The following is a 20,000-nucleotide window of genomic DNA, read 5'->3' as shown; positions in this document are numbered from 1 at the left end:
CTCTCTCAACAGGCCAGATACTTCCTTATAAGCATCCAAACAATCTCATTTAATTTGTTAAAGTCAGACAGTGGATGTGTAGCTGTGAATGCCTCAGAAAAGACTTTAAACAAACTAATATTACTTAAAACGCCATTGTTTATATGTAGTTTATACAAGTCATACATTTCAGCATTTAACATTCCTTGTTTTTTTTATATTCAATGAGGTTCATGTTGTGTACATATCACTAATGCACTGCATAAAGTAATGTTAGTTCAAGGAATCAAGTTTTTTTACATCATTCTCTGCTTTCTGTTTCTGTCTATCTCTGTCTGTCTCTCTGTCAGTCTGTCAGTCTGTCTCTGTGTGTGTGTGTGTGTGTGTGTGTGTGTGTGTGTGTGTGTGTGTGTGTGTGTGTGTGTGTGTGTGTGTGTGTGATATCTGTTTCTGTCTCTCCCCGACACTCAATATTTAGTCCAGAAATGAAACAGTGGGAAGAGAGAATAGACATTCTAGTTTGCAGCCTCATGGTGAATTGGTTTCCAAGTGGTGAGGCTTGGATTTTTTGGATTTTACAGAGAGAGAAAGAGGGGGAGAGAGTGTGAGACAGACTGAGAGAGAGAGAGAGAAAGAGAGTGGCTGGGATCCAGTTCAGCTGCCTGCAATGTGAACAGCCCAGCTGAGAGGTCACTGAGTTCTCTCTGCCGTCTCTCTCTCTCCCTCTCCTTTTTCTCTTTCTCCTTTCTTTGCTCTCTTTCCTCTTTCCTTCCTTGATTTCCTTTTTTCTCTCCCTCTTTGTCTCACCATTCTTTCTCTATTTCTTTCTTTCTTTCTTTCTTTCCTTCCTACTTTCTTTCTCCCTCTCCTATAAAACACCGCCCAGACCATTCTAGAGAAACACAACAAACCTCCACTGCAACATGCACTTACATTTCCAAACATAACTACAGCGAACCACCAAACCAGAAAAGAGAGAGAGCACAGAGGGACAGAGAGAGAGAGAGCGAAGGGACAGAGAGAAATATAAAGAGGGAGCATAGGGGCAGAGAAAGAGAGGGACAGGGAGAGGGAGAGAGAGAGAGAGGGGGGGGGGGGGAGAGAGAGAGAAAGAGGGAGAGAGAGAAGGAGAGAGAGCAGAAGAGGAAGGACCCAGAGAAGTGAAGTAGTTCTTTGAGTGGTTGACAGCATTCAGCTCCTCTCTGCATTCCTCCATGAACACAACAATTCAAAAGTGTGCAGCTCTTTGCCAATCACAGGAGGCTGCTCCAGCCCTTTATGGCTCTCTCCTCTCTCAGAGACGAATATCTCTCTCACTCCCTCTCTCTCTCTTTCTCTCTCTCTCCATCTCTCTCTCTCTCTCTCTCTCTCTATCGCAGACACGAACTTGTGCTGAATGACAATGTAAAGTGAAATCGTATGTAAAGTCAAAGTATGAGAGACAGATAGACAAACAGACAGGCAGACAAACAGGCAGACAGACAGACAGACAGACAGACAGACAGAGTGAAGGGTGGAAGACAGACATAGACAGCATGAAGCATGAGAGACAGACAGACAGACAGATGGAAGGACAGACTGAGTGAGTGAAGCACTCAGTGAAGCCTCAGACAGACAGACTGAATGATTATGAGAGCAGACAGACAGACAGACAGACGGACGGACGGACAGCCGGACAGACGGACGGACGGACGGACAGACAGACATATAGACAGACAGACGTTCAGCTGTGGTCACCTTGCAGTCTCCATTGACGCAGATGTCCAGAGAGTCCTCCCTGCACGGTGTCCCGTCCACGACTGCCGGTGCCCGCTCTGTGTAGAAGTTATAGCCTTCCGCCAGGCAGTTCAGGGAGCAGGACTTAACCCCACCTGCACACACACACACACACACACACACACACACACACACACACACACACACACACACACACACACACACACACACACACACACACACACCTTTGATTTAATCCTCCATTTTTAAACTACATCATGAAATCTACTCTAAATCTACATGAAATCTTAGTCCATTGCACATATCTGCTCTTTAAGTTTTTTCAAACATTTCATTGGAAAAATAGCTTCAGTTCATCAGTAAAAAGGACGGATTGGTATTTTTTAAACACAGAGCTGTAAGATGAAAAGTGATTAGAGGGTTGAAAACAGACACAGAGCCAGAGAGAGAGCTGGTACCAGGCAAGGCTTTTACAGTCCTACAGTCATAAAAGACTCCATAAAACAAATAAGGACCCGGGACTGACAGAAAACAACATGGCAAAATCACCAAACACACAGAAGTGGCTAACAGTTAAATAAACGCTAACCCTAGAAAAAAATAAGAAATAAATTAGAACAGAATGGCACTGAGCTGCATCTGAGTGTGTTGCTGGAGCGGCAGTGTGTGTGTGTGTGTGTGTGTGTGTGTGTGTGTGTGTGTGTGTGTGTGTGTGTGTGTGTGTGTGTGAGTTCAGCTCTGCTGAGTCTACAAACTTTATGACATGAGTCAGTGTGTGTGTGTGTGTGTGTGTGTGCGTGTGTGTGAGTTCAGCTCTACCAAGAGTGTGTGTGTCTATATGTGTGTGTTGTGCAGTACATCTGAAACAAAAGTTCCACACTATCTGGGGTCTAATGGCAAAAGTGCAAAAAAGTGCAAAAACCCACAAAACCTATAATTACATGAAGCATTTCCCTTCATTGCTAAGCAACACTATCAGTTTGACTAATGTGTCTGATAGCTGCTACTGGTATTTTAATGGTCTTTCCCTACGTCCACTGTTTTCCTCGAGATGGGGCGGCTTGTTCTCTCACAGCTGTTAGAAAAAAGGGTTAAAAAAAACGGAGAGAGTGACAGAGGGCAAAAGAGAGAAATAGAGGGAGAAAGAGTGAAAAAGAGCAAAAGGGAGAAAGGGGAAGAGGGAGAGAGTTAGAAAGAAAAGAAGGGGATGAGGGCGTTTGGGGGGCTTCAAGGGAACACGCAGCTGAATTTTATTAGCACTCCCATTCCCCTTGTACACACACTAACAAGCATGCATGCACAGACAGACACACACACACACACACACACACACACACACACACACACACACACACACACGTAGACACACACACTCATAAAAAAAACCACACACAAACAAGCACACACACACACAAGCACACACACACACACACACAAGCACACACACACTGAACTGTAGTAGTATAAAATCTAAACTGAGGATCGCAGGCAGGCTGGCTGCTTGAACAGGAGGTGTGCGACTCTCAGCACAGTCAAGAAGAACATGAGAACAGTTTAGAGGAACAGTCTAGAACAGGGGTGGCTAACCAGTCCAGCTCAAAGAGCCACAACAAAACCCAACACCATTTCGAAGAGCCACACAAATCTAGGTTCCCACTTTTGGGGGTGATAAGCCCCTACATAAAACCTATTATTGTTCCTGTGACCCAGCAAAACTAAGGGGGTCTGGGGGCATGCTCCCCAATAAGATTATTTTGAAAATAACCTTTTAAATAATGTCCTCTAGTGGGTTTTAGGAAGATAAATTAATGAATTTAGATTTGAAATATGGACATCTGCTGAGATAGGTGCTAATTATACTGTAGCATGGTAGGGATTTGCAGCTAAAGTGAGCAGGTTAACTTTGCAGGCTAGAGTTCACTAGCTAGTTAAAGCTGGCGAAGCTACTGAGTAGGGTAGCATTCCCACAGGACCAATGAACCGCCATTATAAAAAGAGGGCCACGACATCTATAATTAACTCGAGATGATTTAACCATTTAGTTTCTTTTACTATTTTAAACTTCATGTACTATACTTATATATCCAGCAGCTGATTATGGCAGCTTTCACCAGCTTGGGTCTGTCAGTCGCTCCAAGTCTATTTACTAGACGTTATCACCGTCTGTCTGCACGCTGGCGCATGGTGTGTGGAGCGACGGTGCTCCAAGTGCACATGCATTTTAGATGTTTACTTTACAATATGAAATTTCTGTACATCAAGAGAAAAGTCAGTGAGCACTTGAGCTGGAGGCGAGCCGCACGTCAGCCGGCAAAGAGCCGCATGCGGCACCCCTGGTCTAGAAGAACACGAGAACAGATCTACAATCTGGGTGATCTGATGAGAACAGAGAAGTCTGAAAGTCTGCAGGTTTCTGTACGTAATGACTGCTTCTGCTTTTCCCCCTTTATGTCTGTTTAGAAATGAAACACCAAACACAAGACGCTGTCTTTACACACACATCGCTCATCACCGTTCATGTTCCCAGGGTGAACACACACATGGACACACACACCCATAACTATTCACATATCCAACATCCAAACACGCACACATACACAAATTCACTCAAACACACCTGTACACACACACACACGCATCTCTCCTTTGGCCATCTCTCTGTGCACTCGTTCAGAGACAGAGCATGAGGCACAGGAGGGCAAGAGGACTATTGTGTATTATGAGCTGCCAGAGATCACACACACAGCTTTCAGGCATCAGCAGCACCAGGTGGTGGAGTCCTCACACACACACAGACACACACACACACAGACACACACACACACAAACACACACACACACACTATAACACTGCGATCTGTCCCTGGCTCAGGAGAGCTCTACCTGATATGTGAGGGGCAGTGTTGGCGGCACGGCGGTGTTTGTGTTGGCAGTGGCGACCTGGCCGTGAGTCGCCTTTCTGCGCCAAGTGAGAGCCGAGAACTAAGAGCTGAGAACTAAGAGCTGAGAACTAAGAGCTGAGAGCTGAGAACTGAGAACTAAGAGCTGAGAGCTGAGAACTGAGAACTAGAGCTGAGGCGTGGGGGCTGAGAGCTGAGAACTAGAGCTGAGGCGTGGGGGCTGAGAGCCCCTTTTGGCAGGGCACAGAAGTGGATGGTGGGGCAAGAAGGGGGTGTGTAGAGGAGCTGGATGCTAGGAAGAAAGGCTACAGAATGCAGGCACAACAGTAGTCCTGAACTCACATTCACATTGCTGGGCTTTGCATTATTCACTTATCCATAGAGAGAGAGAGAGAGAGAGAGCTATAAACCTAAGCCGTGGACAGAGGACAGATTCAGTTGCCATCTAGGAAGGGGGAATTAAAGTGCAAAAAGTGTGTGTGTGTGTGTGTGTGTGTAAAACCAGCAGGTATCAGACAGACTCTGTGTGTGTCTGAAAAAGATAAAGTGAGATGGAAGCTTGTGTGCTTGTGTGAGTGTGTGTGTGTGTCTACTGAGTGTGTGTGCCAGTGCCAGTGTGTCAGTTTTTGTGAGTGAGTGTGTGTGTGTGTGTGTGTGTGTCTCTGTGAAAGAGAGAGTGAGATAGAGGCCCGTGGGTGTGTAATCTTGGCCTGTGTGAGTCTGAGGCAGGGCTGATATTTTAACAGCTGTAAGGGATTTCCATTGTAAAATCAGCTGACTCGATGAAAGGACCACTTGTTGCCTGCAGTCGGGGAGAGCGCCTCTCTGTCTCTGTAAGCCATTATGTTATTGGCCTGATAGATTAAAGGCAGTTATGTCGTCGAAAGTATTTATCCAATGCGCCCAACACTTTGCTCATCAAGCCCAGGAATTCACACTGGGGCCTCGCCGAGCTGGGCGCTCAGGGTCGCCATATGGGCCGCAGACAGCAGACCGTCTACATCACCCAGCCCAGCAGACCGTCTACACCAACCAGCCCAGCAGACCGTCTACACCACCCAGCCCAGCAGACCGTCTACACCACCCGGCCCAGCAGACCGTCTACACCACCCAGCCCAGCAGACCGTCTACACCACCCAGCCCAGCAGACCGTCTACACCACCCAGCGCTCTGAATCTCTATTGAGATGTTTGTAAAATAAAGCCTTGTTTAGAATTCAGTTCTTCAGAGCTATAGAAATCTGAAACAGTTCATCGACCTCAATCTCAAAGACGGGTGACTTTTCCCTCCCTCACACTCCCCCTCTCTCTCCTCTCTAAAGCTGTTGTCCAGACCCTGCAGCAGTGTGTTCTCTCCCTCTCAGGGGTCATTAAGGAGCCCAGGTGTGGTTTCCCCTCCTTTCTTCTCACTGGTCCCCCTGCTGAGCTCAGCTCAAACTGAAACAGGTGCCGTGCCGACAGAGACAGGGACAGAGAGAGTGAGAGACAGAGAGAGAGAGAATGTGAGAGAGAGACAGAGAGAGAGGGAGAGAGAGAGAGAGAGAGAGAGAGAGAGAGAGAGAAGCAGGGGAGAGAGCAGGGGGGCTAAGAGTGGGGCTGATCATTCCACCACTCATACCCCACTGAGAAGGCCAGAAGGTCAAGGGGATACGGAGAGCACCGGACACACGCTGACACCGACCATGTGCGTGACCTTTGACACCACCCTTTCGACTTCATATGGGGGAATACTATAAGGCCTGGCTGTAACTGATCCAAAGAGAGATGGATGAGTCTACGTTAGACTGCAGAGTTACCCAAGGAGATGGATGAGTCTACGTTAGACTGCAGAGTTACCCAAGGAGATGGATGAGTCTACGTTAGACTGCAGAGATACCAGTGAGATACCGCCCCTGACAAACGTGACGTTAGCTGGATTTATCTCGCCTGGCCTTCCCAGCTGGGTCAGAGGAAAGCATGTGCGCTGCCTAGGCCTTTGGGACATGCTGTTGACATGCAGATATATGCCCTGAGGTGCACTCACAATAGCAAACAGAGGCAAAAGTCTACAAACTTTTTCAAACAGTTCGCTGTAAACGTTTGTGAACACATACAAATGGTCTAAGGAGGTGGTTCTCTGCGAACAAACATGGACGCTGGACTAAGGGTGACAACAAACAGAAAAATTAAATAGACCAATTATTAATGTTTATGAAATTTAAAAGTTCACACAATGTGTATACTATATATCATATTAGCTGTTTCCAACTGGTAAAAATAAGTGGATCAGTCTAAGCTATGTCTATGCTGTGGAGTAAACCACTCCTGGCAGTTTACACAAATGTAAGTTACAAATGCCTTCTTTATCACTAGCACTTGCCATGTTTTTCCTCCCCACCTTGACCTTATTTCAGTGTAAACTGTGAGAGAGAGCACAGACCTCCATTAGTTAGGTAGGCCACTACCACCAGAGAGGGCATGGAAGAGTTACTATGATTTTTTAATTAAAGACCACCACTATTTTCTGCCGCACCCCTGTGTGTGTGCGTGTGTGTGTGTGTGTGTGTGTGTGTGTGTGTGTGCATGTGCTATGTTTGTTTATTTGCTCACCCCCTCTATAAGGTCTCCAGGTGTAGAATTTCCCTCTGAAAGGCACGTTGTCAAAGTCCGAACACTGGATCTCACGGAAGTCCTGAGATCCAGACGGGCACTCCTAGAAAGATACACATACACACAGTTTTTAAATGAACTCCTTCAACAAGAAGATTCATTCATATATCTTTTCATTAACAGATACCCAAACTAACTTACAATCACAGTGTAAACACTTATATACAAGTACACAAAGGTCTGCCCTGCTCAATTTCTGTAGATTTTACTCTATTTCTTTTAATAAGATTTTGCTTTCCCCATTATACAATGCACTACTTTTAATGGGCTAGCTATAAGTCTGACTAGCCGTATGCTAAAGGATGTCATATTCCCCACCCTGAGTAGATTGGGGGCAGCGTATTACCACGTTTGCACACCCCTACGTCTCTCCCTTCGCAGAGGTCAACAAAAAGTTTGGCCAACGTGGAGGAGGCTGAAGGCTACATGTAGCGTAAAAACATTTATATGACTGAAAGAAATCTCAGTCTCCATCAACATTAATTGATACATGTTTGTCATAATATCTTAATTGGGGCAAACAGAACTTGTAGGTCTTCATTTGAGCACACGTTTCTTTTAAGCTTTTGAGCTAGTTGATAGTATAGCCAGAGACATTATAAGGGCTTTGGTCTAACCATTAATATTAACTGATGGGCTTGCTACTGAGCTATTTGTTTACGTTAACTACAGGATAGCCATGCTTATTTGGGTCAGTTCGTAAATTCAATCCAGCACTCTAAATAATGGAGCATTCCATTTCTCAACAAATTGGAACAGTGCAACTGTCATTATTTTAGCATTATTTGAAATTGGATTTTAGCGAGTACATAAAAACCTCTCCTGACAGTGTGGGTTTATGCCAGGGATGGCATACTGGCTTTGCCTTGCTGGTTCTGCTACAGTGACTCACTGGCGCCTCTTAAGGTACAACGTGGGATTATGACAGAGGAAGGGCCGCGCCTAGCTGGTTAGCATGCTTACTTTAGTGGATATCTGGGCAACAAAGAACATCGGCATTTATAACATTCAAAACACTTATTTCTTCACATTCTGTTGCTATTTCTAGTTAATTTGATGTTTTAAACTCAAATTCTTACACATACGTAGCACCTTTAAAGATGTGGTGCTGTGATGGTGATATGTTGGAGCAACAATCCTAAGATAACAGGAAGTTCACTTAAAGATTTGACCAAGTGCTGGAATGCTGCTCGGTCAAGAGAATTATACAGTAATGTGGGAATGAGGACGGCTTTGGACGTCACAGACTCACATCGTTATTGCAGGACCTAAAACGCTTCCTCTCCCCCAGACAGTACTTCCCTCCAACCGTTGGCCTGGAACCAGAGACGTGAGAGAATTACATCTGAAGGCAATTTCACAAGAGCAGCCAATAGCATGGTCATTTCACAGAGAAATTCCAGCTCTGCTCTCGGCTCTATCCTTCATGCCTGAGCCCCCAAAAACAGTACTTGCTTTACAGCAAAAAAAGATCAAATTTGCCCCCGCCCACCTGGGACTGTCACAGTGACGATCAGATGATGAGACTCCGCCCCCACAGGTCCGACTGCACTCCTCCCACGGAGACCAGAGGCTCCACCCACCATCGACCCCCTGAGGCTGAGTTCCATAGGCCACACACAAACGCTTATAGCACCACTGAAAACACAGGACACAAACACCATCATAGACGTATCACATTCACGCACACACACACTCACACACACACACAAAAACACACACACACAAAAACACAAACACACACACAAACACACACACACACACACACACACACACACACACACACACACACACACACACACGCTTAAAGCACCACTGAAAACACAGGCCACAAACACCATCATGGACATATCATATTCATGCACACACACGCTTATGGCACCATTGGAAGAACAGACCACATACACCATCACACACACACTCTCACAGACACATATCCAGTCACAGACAGCCAGAGTTCTTGCCCCTATCTCTATAGTGTAGGGTTCTTACCCCTTTCTCTATGGTGTTGGTCTGGCAGATGGTCCCCTCAGCTGCAGGGATGCTGCTTGTGATGCAGCGGTTGCTCTTGCTCATACACCACAGCTCACTGCAAACCTCCTGGTAACACGGACGCACAGGGACACAAAGCACACACGCGCACGCACACACACACGCACACACACACGCACACACACACACACACACACAACCACACACACACACACAACCACACACACAGACACACACACACACACACACACACACACAACATTTTTAATTATTGTGTTTAATAGTATTAAAAACCATATCTGCAGCAAATTTATTTTTGCCTTTAGGCTAGTTCGCTGACTTGTCTCATCCTTTCAGGAGGACCTTATTTGTAGTAGCCATCATGCCCTCCAGACATTATGGTAGGTGACAGTTTAATTCAATTCAATTACATTTTTTTTTTTATAGCGCCAAATTAATAAAATTGTCTCAATGCGCTTTGAGCCCAGTGCCTGAACCCCCCAGTTTAGCTGTCATGTGAGAGGCCATTTGACTGAACAACTAGCTCAGATATGTGGTACACAATAGGGAAAGGGTAGCTGACCAAGCACAGATCCTTGAGGCACACCAGTCAGCCATTTTCAGCCATTAGAGTTCATGCATGAAGATAGGACTGTGGAATGCTATGCTAGCACTTCATAATAATATAATAATAATAACAATAACAATAATAATACTAAGAATAATAATAAGAATAATAATAATAACAATAAAGTTGACGTGTCCAAAGACGGGTCCATGACTTTAAGTGTGAGAGAGGCAGAAGAGGTGAGGATGCTGAGTACCCCGTATTTACACTGGCGAGACTTCACTCCGTACTGGAAGCGGCACTGCTCGTCTGCATCATACACCTGCCCAGGGGCCGTGGACGGGTACACAAACTCCTGCTTTGGTGGGATGTTGTTTAGACACGAGCCCATGCCCGAGCTACAATGCAAAGATACACACAACATTCATTAATGAATACAATTATCATACAATCTAATTCACAATTGTAATACCTTTTTACATGAAATGGCCTTAAGTAATACATGCCAAGATACTATGAAACTGACTGACTGACTTACTGACTAATTTATTGATAGATTTGGAAACTGGATAGAGTAATTGTTCAGTCTTACACCAAGAAGTAATTGTTGGTGATATAATTTATTGATAGATTTGGAAACTGGATAGAGTAATTGTTCAGTCTTACACCAAGACTGACTGACTGTTTGGTTGATTGGTTGAGTAACTGATAAACCGAATGGGTGATTGATTAATTCATTTAATTAATTAATTGTGCGATCTTACTCTAGGAAGTTGGTGATATAATCGCGGCTGCAGGCTGACCACACAAAAGGGTTGGTCTTCATGGTAATGTGAGCGGCCATCAGCTTGGCCGTCTCCTGACTGCGGGAGCCACAAGCATTCCCCATGCCATCATGGTTCATTCCAAACCTGATCAAAGAGGAAAGGAAGAGGTAATACTGGTTAAAAAAGTTTTAAAATAAATATTAAATGTTAAAGTCAGTAAGTAAATATGTGTGAATCTGTGTGTGTGTGTGTGTGTGTATGTGTATGTGTATGTGTATGTGTATGTGTATGTGTATGTGTATGTGTATGTGTATGTGTATGTGTATGTGTATGTGTATGTGTATGTGTATGTGTATGTGTATGTGTATGTGTATGTGTATGTGTATGTGTATGTGTATGCACGTGTCCCTGTGGGTGTATATAGGTATCTGTGTGTGTATGCATGCGTACCTGGGTGTGTGTGTTTCAGCTGGTGAAAAGAGATAAAGAGTGACAGAGAGTGTGTGGTAGAGTGAGACAGGGAGAGAGAGACTGAGAGAGAATGAGAGATAGTGGACGAGAAACAGAGAGAGAGAGAGAGAGAGAGAGAGAGAGAGAGACAGAGCTGGAGCGGGAGCGAGAGAGTGTGTGTCTCACGTGTGTCCTATCTCGTGAGCGATGGTGAAGGCGGTGGCCAGACCGATGTCCTCATTAATACTGCAGCTTCTCTCTGGCTCACACATACCCCCTACCGGAGCCAGACCTGCCACACACACACACACACACACACACACCTTATCATTCAAAATGTCCCCCTTCCCAAAGCCAGATCTACTTCAAATGTTTCATATGCATACACACACACACACACACACACACACACACATGCCTCAGAGGAAACTAAAAGTATGATATCGTACCTAACGTCCCACATGGTTTGTTCTTGTAGATGCAGATGTCATACCTGCAGATAAAATGAACTCATTTAATCCCGTAGTGCACATCCATTATGCCCTTACACACACACACACACACACACACATACACACATTGACCATACACACCTCATAATGCACTGATGGCAGTCTCTGCAACAGTGTCTGTCACAACCATCTTTTTTGAGGAGTGTATTGAAGGTGAAGATAAAGTACATCACAGACAAAGTAAAGGTTGACAAAATTGACATTGAGGGAGGCATTTTGTTTTGTGTACTGTATGTCTATGCATTTGTGTGTGTGTGTGTGTGTGTGTGTTGTGTGTGTGTGTGTGTGTGTGTGTGTGTGTGTGTGTGTGTGTTATTTAATATTTACAGTCTGTCTCTTAAGTCTTCGTATTTCTGTCTGTCAGACCAGTGCTTTTCCTGTTTTGCCAAAAGTAAAACTCTGATCTGTACATGATATGTGTGTGTGTGTATGTATCTTTTATGTGTCATGAAAGTATGTGGTTATGTATGAGCATGTGCATTGCATGAGTCACAAGAAAGACAACAGTGTGTGTGTGTGTGTGTGTGTGTGTGTGTGTGTGTGTGTGTGTGTGTGTGTGTGTGTGTGTGTGTGTGTGTGTGTGAAGGCGTGTGCGCACATATGGCATGAGTCATGGGAGATGTTACAGGTGTGTGTGTGTGTGTGCACACGCACATGGCATGAGTCATGGGAGATGTAACAGGTGTGTGTGCGAGTGCGTGTGTCTGTCAGCTGATCTCACCTTGTGATGAGCACTGCCGTGTCATGGTGTGCTATGCCATTATCAGGGATGGCGTTTCCGTTGCCATTACGGTTCTGGATGGATTTCTGCCACTTACAGAAGCTGTCCAAGGATTTCCCTGCATGGTGGTTGACCTCTAACGTAGGCTGACAGGAGGAGGAGAGAAGGGAAAACAGAGGTCCAATGAAAGACACACTTTAGCAGTGGAACACAGGTGAACATGATTACAGGTTAAGAGACTTCGGCAGTGGAACACAGGTGAACTTGAGTAGGTTAAGAGTATTAGGCAGTGGAACACAGGTGAACCTTAGAACAAGTTAAAAGACTTTAGCAGTGGAACACAGGTGAACATGAGTATAGGTTTAGACTCCCTTTTACAGCAAACTTTGAACCCCTGAGACAACAGTCAGTTTTGAGTGCCTCTTCCTTAATTCAGACTGGCACAGCATCACCTCTCATGAAGGTGCTATCTGAAGAGTGAGGAGACATCTCCCTTTTTGGACATTTCACTATCAGGACATCTCCCTTTCTGGACATTTCCCTGTCAGGACATGTCCCTTTCTGGACATTTCCCTGTCAGGACATTTCCCTGTCTGGACATCTCCCTGTCTGGACATTTCCCTGTCTGGACATTTCCCTTTCTGGACATTTCCCTTTCTGGACATTTCACTGTCTGGACATTTCCCTTTAAGGACATTTCCCTGGATGTGCTGGCGCTGAAACAATGAAAAGTGACAAGACCTTTCTGTGCCTCTTTACATTTGCGTAATCAACTTTTGTAATGACAATAACCAGATAGCTAGCGACTGAACTGCCTCTGTCCAAAGATCTGGAATCAGGTACATTGTGTGTAGCTGTAGGTAATGGCATTACAGAATGCTAGCAAGAATGTGAAGCTGCCTGCTATGGCAGTGAGAAGGAAAAGCTCTTTATTGGCTTTAGCTGGGCTTCGTCCTAACACAACCACACAGAACTAGCAACTGTCTCCTCCTGCACTCTCGCTTCTCCTCTCCTCTCCACTCCTCTCTTCTCCTCTCCTCTCCTGCCAAAGCCTCAGCTTTTGTACTGTGTAACGGACTTTGAGGCCCTCTCTCAGCTGTTGGGGTGGCGCAAGTCTGCTTTTAGAAATGTTTTTAATCTTACTGTGGAAAAAATACTCCAAGACCAAGACTAACTATACAGCTAACAGTCCAAGGCACTGCTAATACCTCATTTACCAAATAGCATTGTTCTGGAACAAACTGCAGATGGCAAACTTACAATAATTCTCCTTAATTAGCAGCTATTAGTCCTGATGCTACATTAACTACACCCCTCTGAACCCTCTGCAATATTACATGAGTTACATGGCAGAGTCAGTTCCCCACACTCGCTATAACACTAGTCCAGCCAGGGACCCAGTCTACCCCTGCAGTTGAAACCTTTCAAGCAGTCTCCACTGGGGAGACAAATGAAGTGCAAATGTTAGTGTTTGATGCTGTAAAAAATAAAATTGAAGTGAAGTGTAAGTATACCTGGTCCTCCATTAGCAGGATGAGACGAGTAACTACAATGTTCACAGCGTTCCCCAGGCTAGAATCCTGGAAGAGTTTGGCAACCTGACCTCCAGGGAAACAAGAAAAGACCAGTCTTAAAAGGCAGGGGCAACATCTTGCTCTTTGGTTGTAACTGTTTAGACACTGGTATGGATATACTGAAATCGGTCACAGCAATTTACCACATCATGAAAGAATATGGCGGACAGGACTTCTGTTGTGATTCAACTGCATGGGAAACTTACAATATTCATGACAGCCAGGATGTACTGCTCAATGTCCCGGCGGCCGTGGTAACCGACCATCATCTTGTCAGCCACAACCAGTGTCTCCACGTAACGCTCTCGGCTCACGGAGCGTTTGAGTGGCAGCTGGCTTCGCCCCATTTGATTGGGCGAGGTCTTTAGCGAGCGCTGCCACCACGCAAGCGTCTTCCCAGGCTTTTCATCTACAGGTCAGTCAGGGTAGCAGGTTAAACCCCTCAACAGTGATCAACCCCACTATATATTACACAGAAAGGGTTAGGAGCCTCAGAGTCATTTGAGACCCTACAAAAAAAGTGAGTTGATTTCAGTACAAATGTTTTTGAAGGGTACTACACATGTGTAGGTAGAACCTTGTATGGTATATTGCAAAACCGGGCATTGTGAAGAAAGTGACATAAATTCAGAAAGGTTCAGCTACGATCTTCCACCTACCTAAGACGCCACAAGACTGGTCCAGGTACTGGTGCCGCAGGGATGACCTCTTGTACACCACATGGGGTCGCCCTTCGCGGCCCTCGATTGTGGTGGTGAGGTTTTTGGCGGACACCAGGGGCTCGATGAGGAACTCCTCGTCCCCGGCCACGATAACCCCCCTCTAAAGAAGGCCACAGGAGAGAAGATTAGCAGAGCGCTCGCCCCGACTCGGAGGGGGGCCTCTGATGGTTACGAAACTGACAGAAATTAAGAAGGAAAGGAAATGGGGGGAAAAAACACAGCATAGCATCCCAGCTGGAGGCTTCTGCGGCTCGACCCCCTCCTCCCATGGGGCTTGACTGTGGCCATTACTACACCTGACAAGACAATCAGATCAGCCCCCATGCACTGGACTAACCCAACACACACACACACAGAACCGGGCGGGTTCCCGGGTGCGTGCCAGAATCTCAATCCAGGTCACGTCTCCCATCTGCAAGCTGGTCAGTGCTTCAAGGGCACTTTCCTCCAGAGGCAAGGAGACTCCCCCCACCCCCAGCTCCACGTCCACCTCCACCACTTGGCTGCGGCCCCAGTGGAGTTGAAGGTTCAGGCCTTGTTTCCTCCCTGCCTGTCTGCACCAGACTTTCTGCAGGCCCAGCAGCATGTAATCCTATTATATGTTTAGTGATGCCCCCATGGTTTCCCTATGAATTGCCCGGCAGAATTAAGATATGCTGTTCTGACCACAAGTAATTATCCACTGACGTTATTAATGCCTTGGTGAGCATGTTTAATCCCCAGTGTATTTACCCATGCTATTACACCAATCCACTCGTAATTAGGTGCAAATGGATTAAAATACCAGTATAAGCATTCTGTGCGTAAAGAGGAGAGGGAGGTATCACAAGTACCTATTGTACCATGTAGTTACAGATGGTGAGGAGAACTGGCAGTGCCCAAGGCTGGGAGATTGTTAATGTATTAGCACAGGTGCATGTCTACACCAGGAGGCTTGGGAAGCACTGGGCATGCCACAGCATGCTGCAGCTTGAGACCAAATCCATCATTAAGATTTAAAACACCTGTTTGGGTGTGTGTGTGTGTGTGTGTGTGTATGTGTGTGTGTGTGTGTTTTGTGTGTGTGTGTGTGTGTGTGTGTATGTACACCTGTGTGTGGATACGTGCGGTTTGTGTTCGTGTGTGTGCGTGTGTGTGTGTGTGTGTGTGTGTGTGTGTGTGTGTGTTCGGTGTGTGTGTGTGTGTGTGTACGTGCGTGTGCGTGTGTGTGTGTGTGTATGTGCAGATATCAGATATCAGTACTTTGTTCAAGGCTAAAGGTTATGTCTGAATTAACAATTATCCCCTTGTGCGTAGCTGTAAGTGAACTCATGCAAAGGCATCTGCAGGACACACCAGACAGATGCAGGTGTGCAGTGCTTTTAATCTCACACATGTGTTGCTAAACAGGTATGCGCGGGACAGCAGGTTAAACAAAGTGGCCGGATACACATTCCAGTGCATCTCAGCAGTCCACGTGGGTGCATTTCATACAATTAAGGTCCACAGCTTTAGCTCAACAGTTACAGCTGCTATGGTGTGTTCTTGCTCTTTTCCTTCTACTTTCGTATGGATAAATTGAGCGCATTTAAACGACAGACCGCAAACATCCACAGCATGTGCAAAAGAACAAACATCACCTGTACAGATGAAAGCGCTGGATCCAAGCACAAGCAATGTTCCAGATTTTGCACCAACAATGTGCAGCTCTACATTTTTGCACCAACACTGTCCAGTTCTAGATTTTGCACCAAAAATATATAATTCTACATTTGTCTGTTGTTAATGGTTCTGTATAAATCAATAACATTGAAAACTGAGCTTACCAGGCCGTCGCAGTTGCTGAGTGCGACCTGACTGGAGTGGGCCTGGTGCTGCAGGTGGCCGGTGTAGTGGCAGCTGGGAGCGTAGGGGTGGCTCCAGGCCAGCCGGCCCCGGCTCCAGTACTCCACGCGGAACTGCTGAGACAGCAGCCCCGTCTGCAGGGTGAGGTTAAGCAGGAAGCTGCTATGCTGCGTGGACAGCTGGTAGTACAGCTGCGCGTCGTCACCACCGTTCCCACTGGCACCGGCACCATCACTGGCACCACTGTTGCCACCCTGACTCTGTTGCTGGTCACCACGCTGCTGCTGCTGGTCGGCGGGGCTGCTTCGGCGTTGCCGCCTGTGCCCGCTGTGGGGGTGTTGGGGCTCCTCGGCAATCAGGGTCTCTCCCCCAGGCCCCACACGCACTGGGATGGCGATCTCATACTGGTCCAGCTTGGACAGGAACTCGGCTGAGGAGAGGGCACAGAGACAGAAGAGGCAGACCCAGATAGAAACATGGCAGTGAACAGCAGTACCCTCAGAAGCATTCAGCACATGAAGATCAATCTAGCAATCTAATTAATGAAGTCAAGCAGGGAGTAGATGACTAAGTTGGTATTTACAGCTGTAAGGGACATCAAGTTTGAGGGACACAAACACAAGAAGACTAGTTGAGAACACATAATATGCCTTGAGACGCATCTATGAATGCAATAATCTAAAACCGTTTTAATTTGCTTTCATTATCTGTTTTTACTGATGTTAAACGTGTTTGGTAAAAAGCTCAATTTGAAACTATGAGTATCAGTTTCAGCTTCATTTATTCCTGATCCTCCTCTGGTTATTTGGCCGGTGGATCATAACTGCAGCCCTGAATTCGAGCGTGTCTGTTCTGAATAATTCTGCCGCTGAGCTCTGGGGGATTTGTGACAGAGTGGTGGATCCTCACAGCCCTGCATAGCTATCCCTGTGGAATTAGGACCACACAGGAGGGAGAGCCAGAGATAGATGAGGCAGAGAAGGCCACTGTTAAAGGTCGAGAGAAGAGAGTTTAGGAGGCACTATTAATGGGAAACGTTGGGATTTTTCAACCTGGGTCCAAACTACAGTCAATAATCTAAGTCAAGTGAAGAACAGCAGAAGAGTCACAGACTAGTGTGCTGCTGTAGAGTAAGGCGCTAACATCACCAAGATCACATGTTTGATATCCAGAGAGCAAAAGTACTGATGTATATCTAGGGTTTTATTAAAAGTGTATAAAAGTAAAAAGAAAAAGAAAAGGTGAGAGGAGGCTGAAAGAGTTCTGATCATAGAAGAGTATGGTGTGTGTTATAAGGATGCTATGTATGGTGAGTATGCAAATCTGAGCAGTGAGTATTGTGAGTATGCAAATATGAGTAATGAGTATGCAAATATGCACAGTGGGTATTGTTAGTATGCAAATCTGAGTAGTGAGTATGCAAGTCTGAGCCGTGCGTATGCAAATTTGAGTGCTGAGTATGCTGATCTGACCAGGCAAACTGGAAGTAGAGGTCCACAGACTAACCATCAGTGGCTGTCTGGCACATTTTAAAGTTGTCTCCACGACTTCCCTGAAACTGTACACTTCCTGTCTCCTCCGGTGGGGCCCGGAGATTTGTTGTCCAAACAGCGCACTCTGAACACTAGAGGGGTCATGCTCATCTCTCTCCTCACCAGTGTAATGCTGTAATCCCACAAAGCCCACCAACATACCAGGATCAAGGAATCAAAGGCTGTTTATACCGTTGGGCCAGTTAAAACAAGCAGTAGGACAAAGACCCCGGAGCCCTTTACAGGCTACAGATGGCACTCTCAGCACTGACCCCAGAGCTACAGACAGCACTCTCAGCACTGACCCCAGAGCTGTAGACAGCACTGACCCAGAGCTACAGACAGCACTCACAGCACTGACCCAGAACCCTTCACAAACTACAGACAGCACTCACAGCACTGACCCAGAACCCTTCACAAACTACAGACAGCACTCACAGCACTGACCCAGAACCCTTCACAGACTACAGACAGCACTCACAGTACTGACCCCAGAGCCCTGCACAGGCCACAGACTCTCAGCACTGTCTGAGAGCTGATCAGTTGATGTTCATGTGGACGGCAGCAAATAATCCAAATTGGATCCAGTAAAAAGCCAAATTGAATAAGGCATCTGGCGTAGGGCAGTTAAGATGGTGTCTGGGGCACATAAGTTGCTTCTTATTTGTATTTGTCCAAAAGCATTTTTATTTGGGATAATCTACTACTGGTGTAGCATTTGCTCACACTAAGGTGAAGTATAAATCACTGGACACTCTGCACTCTTTGCCAGTAAACCACACATTAATAAAGTCATTATTAGTGTCTATAACAGATTTGCTGGTTGTAACACACAGATTACACAGGAGTCCAGTTTGAATTCAGGAATATTAAGATCCACACAGGCAGCACCAACAGCACCAGGGCTACCTTACTGCCTATAAAACACAGGCCATAACGGTCTAAATACCCCACATGAAAGACAGGTTGGCTCTGCTGGAGACATCCTGAGAGAGATCTGATTTCTCGTTAACTCGTTAACTTAAGTGGAGGTGGCAAAATATGTAGAGCCCGAACCAAGAGACAGGAAAACTCATAAAAGAATAAGCTTTTGAATAAAGTTTTTTTAATAAACCCAACTCCTATTAAGCGTAGCCCAAGGTTTTGTTCTTAAGGTTGGGGGAGGGGTGGGGGAAAGTATCCTTTAATTAAGAAACAGTTGAAAAAAGCTGGGAGGAAATTAAACCAGTGGCTCCTGTTGCTGTTCCTCTGGTGTTTCGAGAAACAAAGCTCATAAAAAACCCTCCCCTCCCCCAAAACATACTCACTCCTTTTTACCCCAACACAACCCCAGCCCCCCCAAACTCACTCCCTCTCTCTCTTCCCTAGGGTCTGTAACCCTTCTCTGTGCCTCTTCCCTTTCTTCTCTCCATTCTTTCCTATTTCCTCGCTCATCTCTCTCTCTCTCTCAACTTCACTCTATCACTCTCTTTACACCCTATATACCTCTCTGTCCACTACACTCTTCTTCTCTATGACCTTTTCTCTTTCTCTCTCACCTACTCTTTTTCTCTCTCTATGGCCTTTTCTCCACCTCTCTCCCGCTCTCTCTCTGATCCAGATGTGAAGCAGCTGTAAAGGGGGTGGGGGCTTCTGCCTCTTTGGTCTCTTCATAATGCCAGGGAGGACACCAGGCCTCCTTGCTCTCTTCATAATGCCAGGGAGGACACCAGGCCTCCTTGCTCTCTTCATAATGCCAGGGAGGACGCCAGGCCTTCTTGACTGGGTGCCACCGTCGCCATAGGACCCTGTCAACAATCCGCGAGTGCTGCGCAGCCATATTCATCATAACATTCCTGCCTTGGCTATTCTCTCCATTCCACAATCACTGTCTGGGCCGGCGGAGTGCCTGAGTTATGAGTCGGCGGGCCGTGCTCACGTCCCAGCCTGTTGGAAGTGTTATATAAACACTCATCGTGAAGTAACTGCCCATCAGTAAATGACATAATTCCACCAACCTGAGGGCTTACCTCATTATGGGTTTATTTAAAGAAGAAATTAAAAGGGGGGTGTGGGGTGGTGGACGATATGTCAG

At 46.0% G+C, this 20,000-nt stretch overlaps 1 protein-coding gene across 1 annotated transcript in view; it reads right to left on the bottom strand.

The window, feature by feature from the left end:
• adamts10 (ADAM metallopeptidase with thrombospondin type 1 motif, 10) overlaps window positions 1-20,000 on the bottom strand; it is a 40,855-nt gene that overhangs the window by 13,231 nt on the left and 7,624 nt on the right. Inside the window, exons 3-16 of the mRNA XM_080860420.1 lie at window positions 16,376-16,824; window positions 14,508-14,670; window positions 14,055-14,257; window positions 13,789-13,872; window positions 12,275-12,420; window positions 11,491-11,534; window positions 11,228-11,333; window positions 10,589-10,735; window positions 10,081-10,222; window positions 9,257-9,364; window positions 8,757-8,902; window positions 8,517-8,580; window positions 7,205-7,307; window positions 1,717-1,850 (exon numbers count right to left, since the gene is read on the bottom strand). Of these exons, the coding sequence (XP_080716546.1) occupies window positions 1,717-1,850; window positions 7,205-7,307; window positions 8,517-8,580; window positions 8,757-8,902; window positions 9,257-9,364; window positions 10,081-10,222; window positions 10,589-10,735; window positions 11,228-11,333; window positions 11,491-11,534; window positions 12,275-12,420; window positions 13,789-13,872; window positions 14,055-14,257; window positions 14,508-14,670; window positions 16,376-16,824 (2,039 nt within the window). The remainder of the gene's footprint in view (window positions 1-1,716; window positions 1,851-7,204; window positions 7,308-8,516; window positions 8,581-8,756; window positions 8,903-9,256; window positions 9,365-10,080; window positions 10,223-10,588; window positions 10,736-11,227; window positions 11,334-11,490; window positions 11,535-12,274; window positions 12,421-13,788; window positions 13,873-14,054; window positions 14,258-14,507; window positions 14,671-16,375; window positions 16,825-20,000) is intronic.

The sequence above is a fragment of the Sprattus sprattus genome (genome assembly GCF_963457725.1).
Source record: "Sprattus sprattus genome assembly, chromosome: 2".
NCBI lineage: Eukaryota > Metazoa > Chordata > Actinopteri > Clupeiformes > Clupeidae > Sprattus > Sprattus sprattus.
This window is presented reverse-complemented; position numbering and strand designations above follow the sequence as displayed.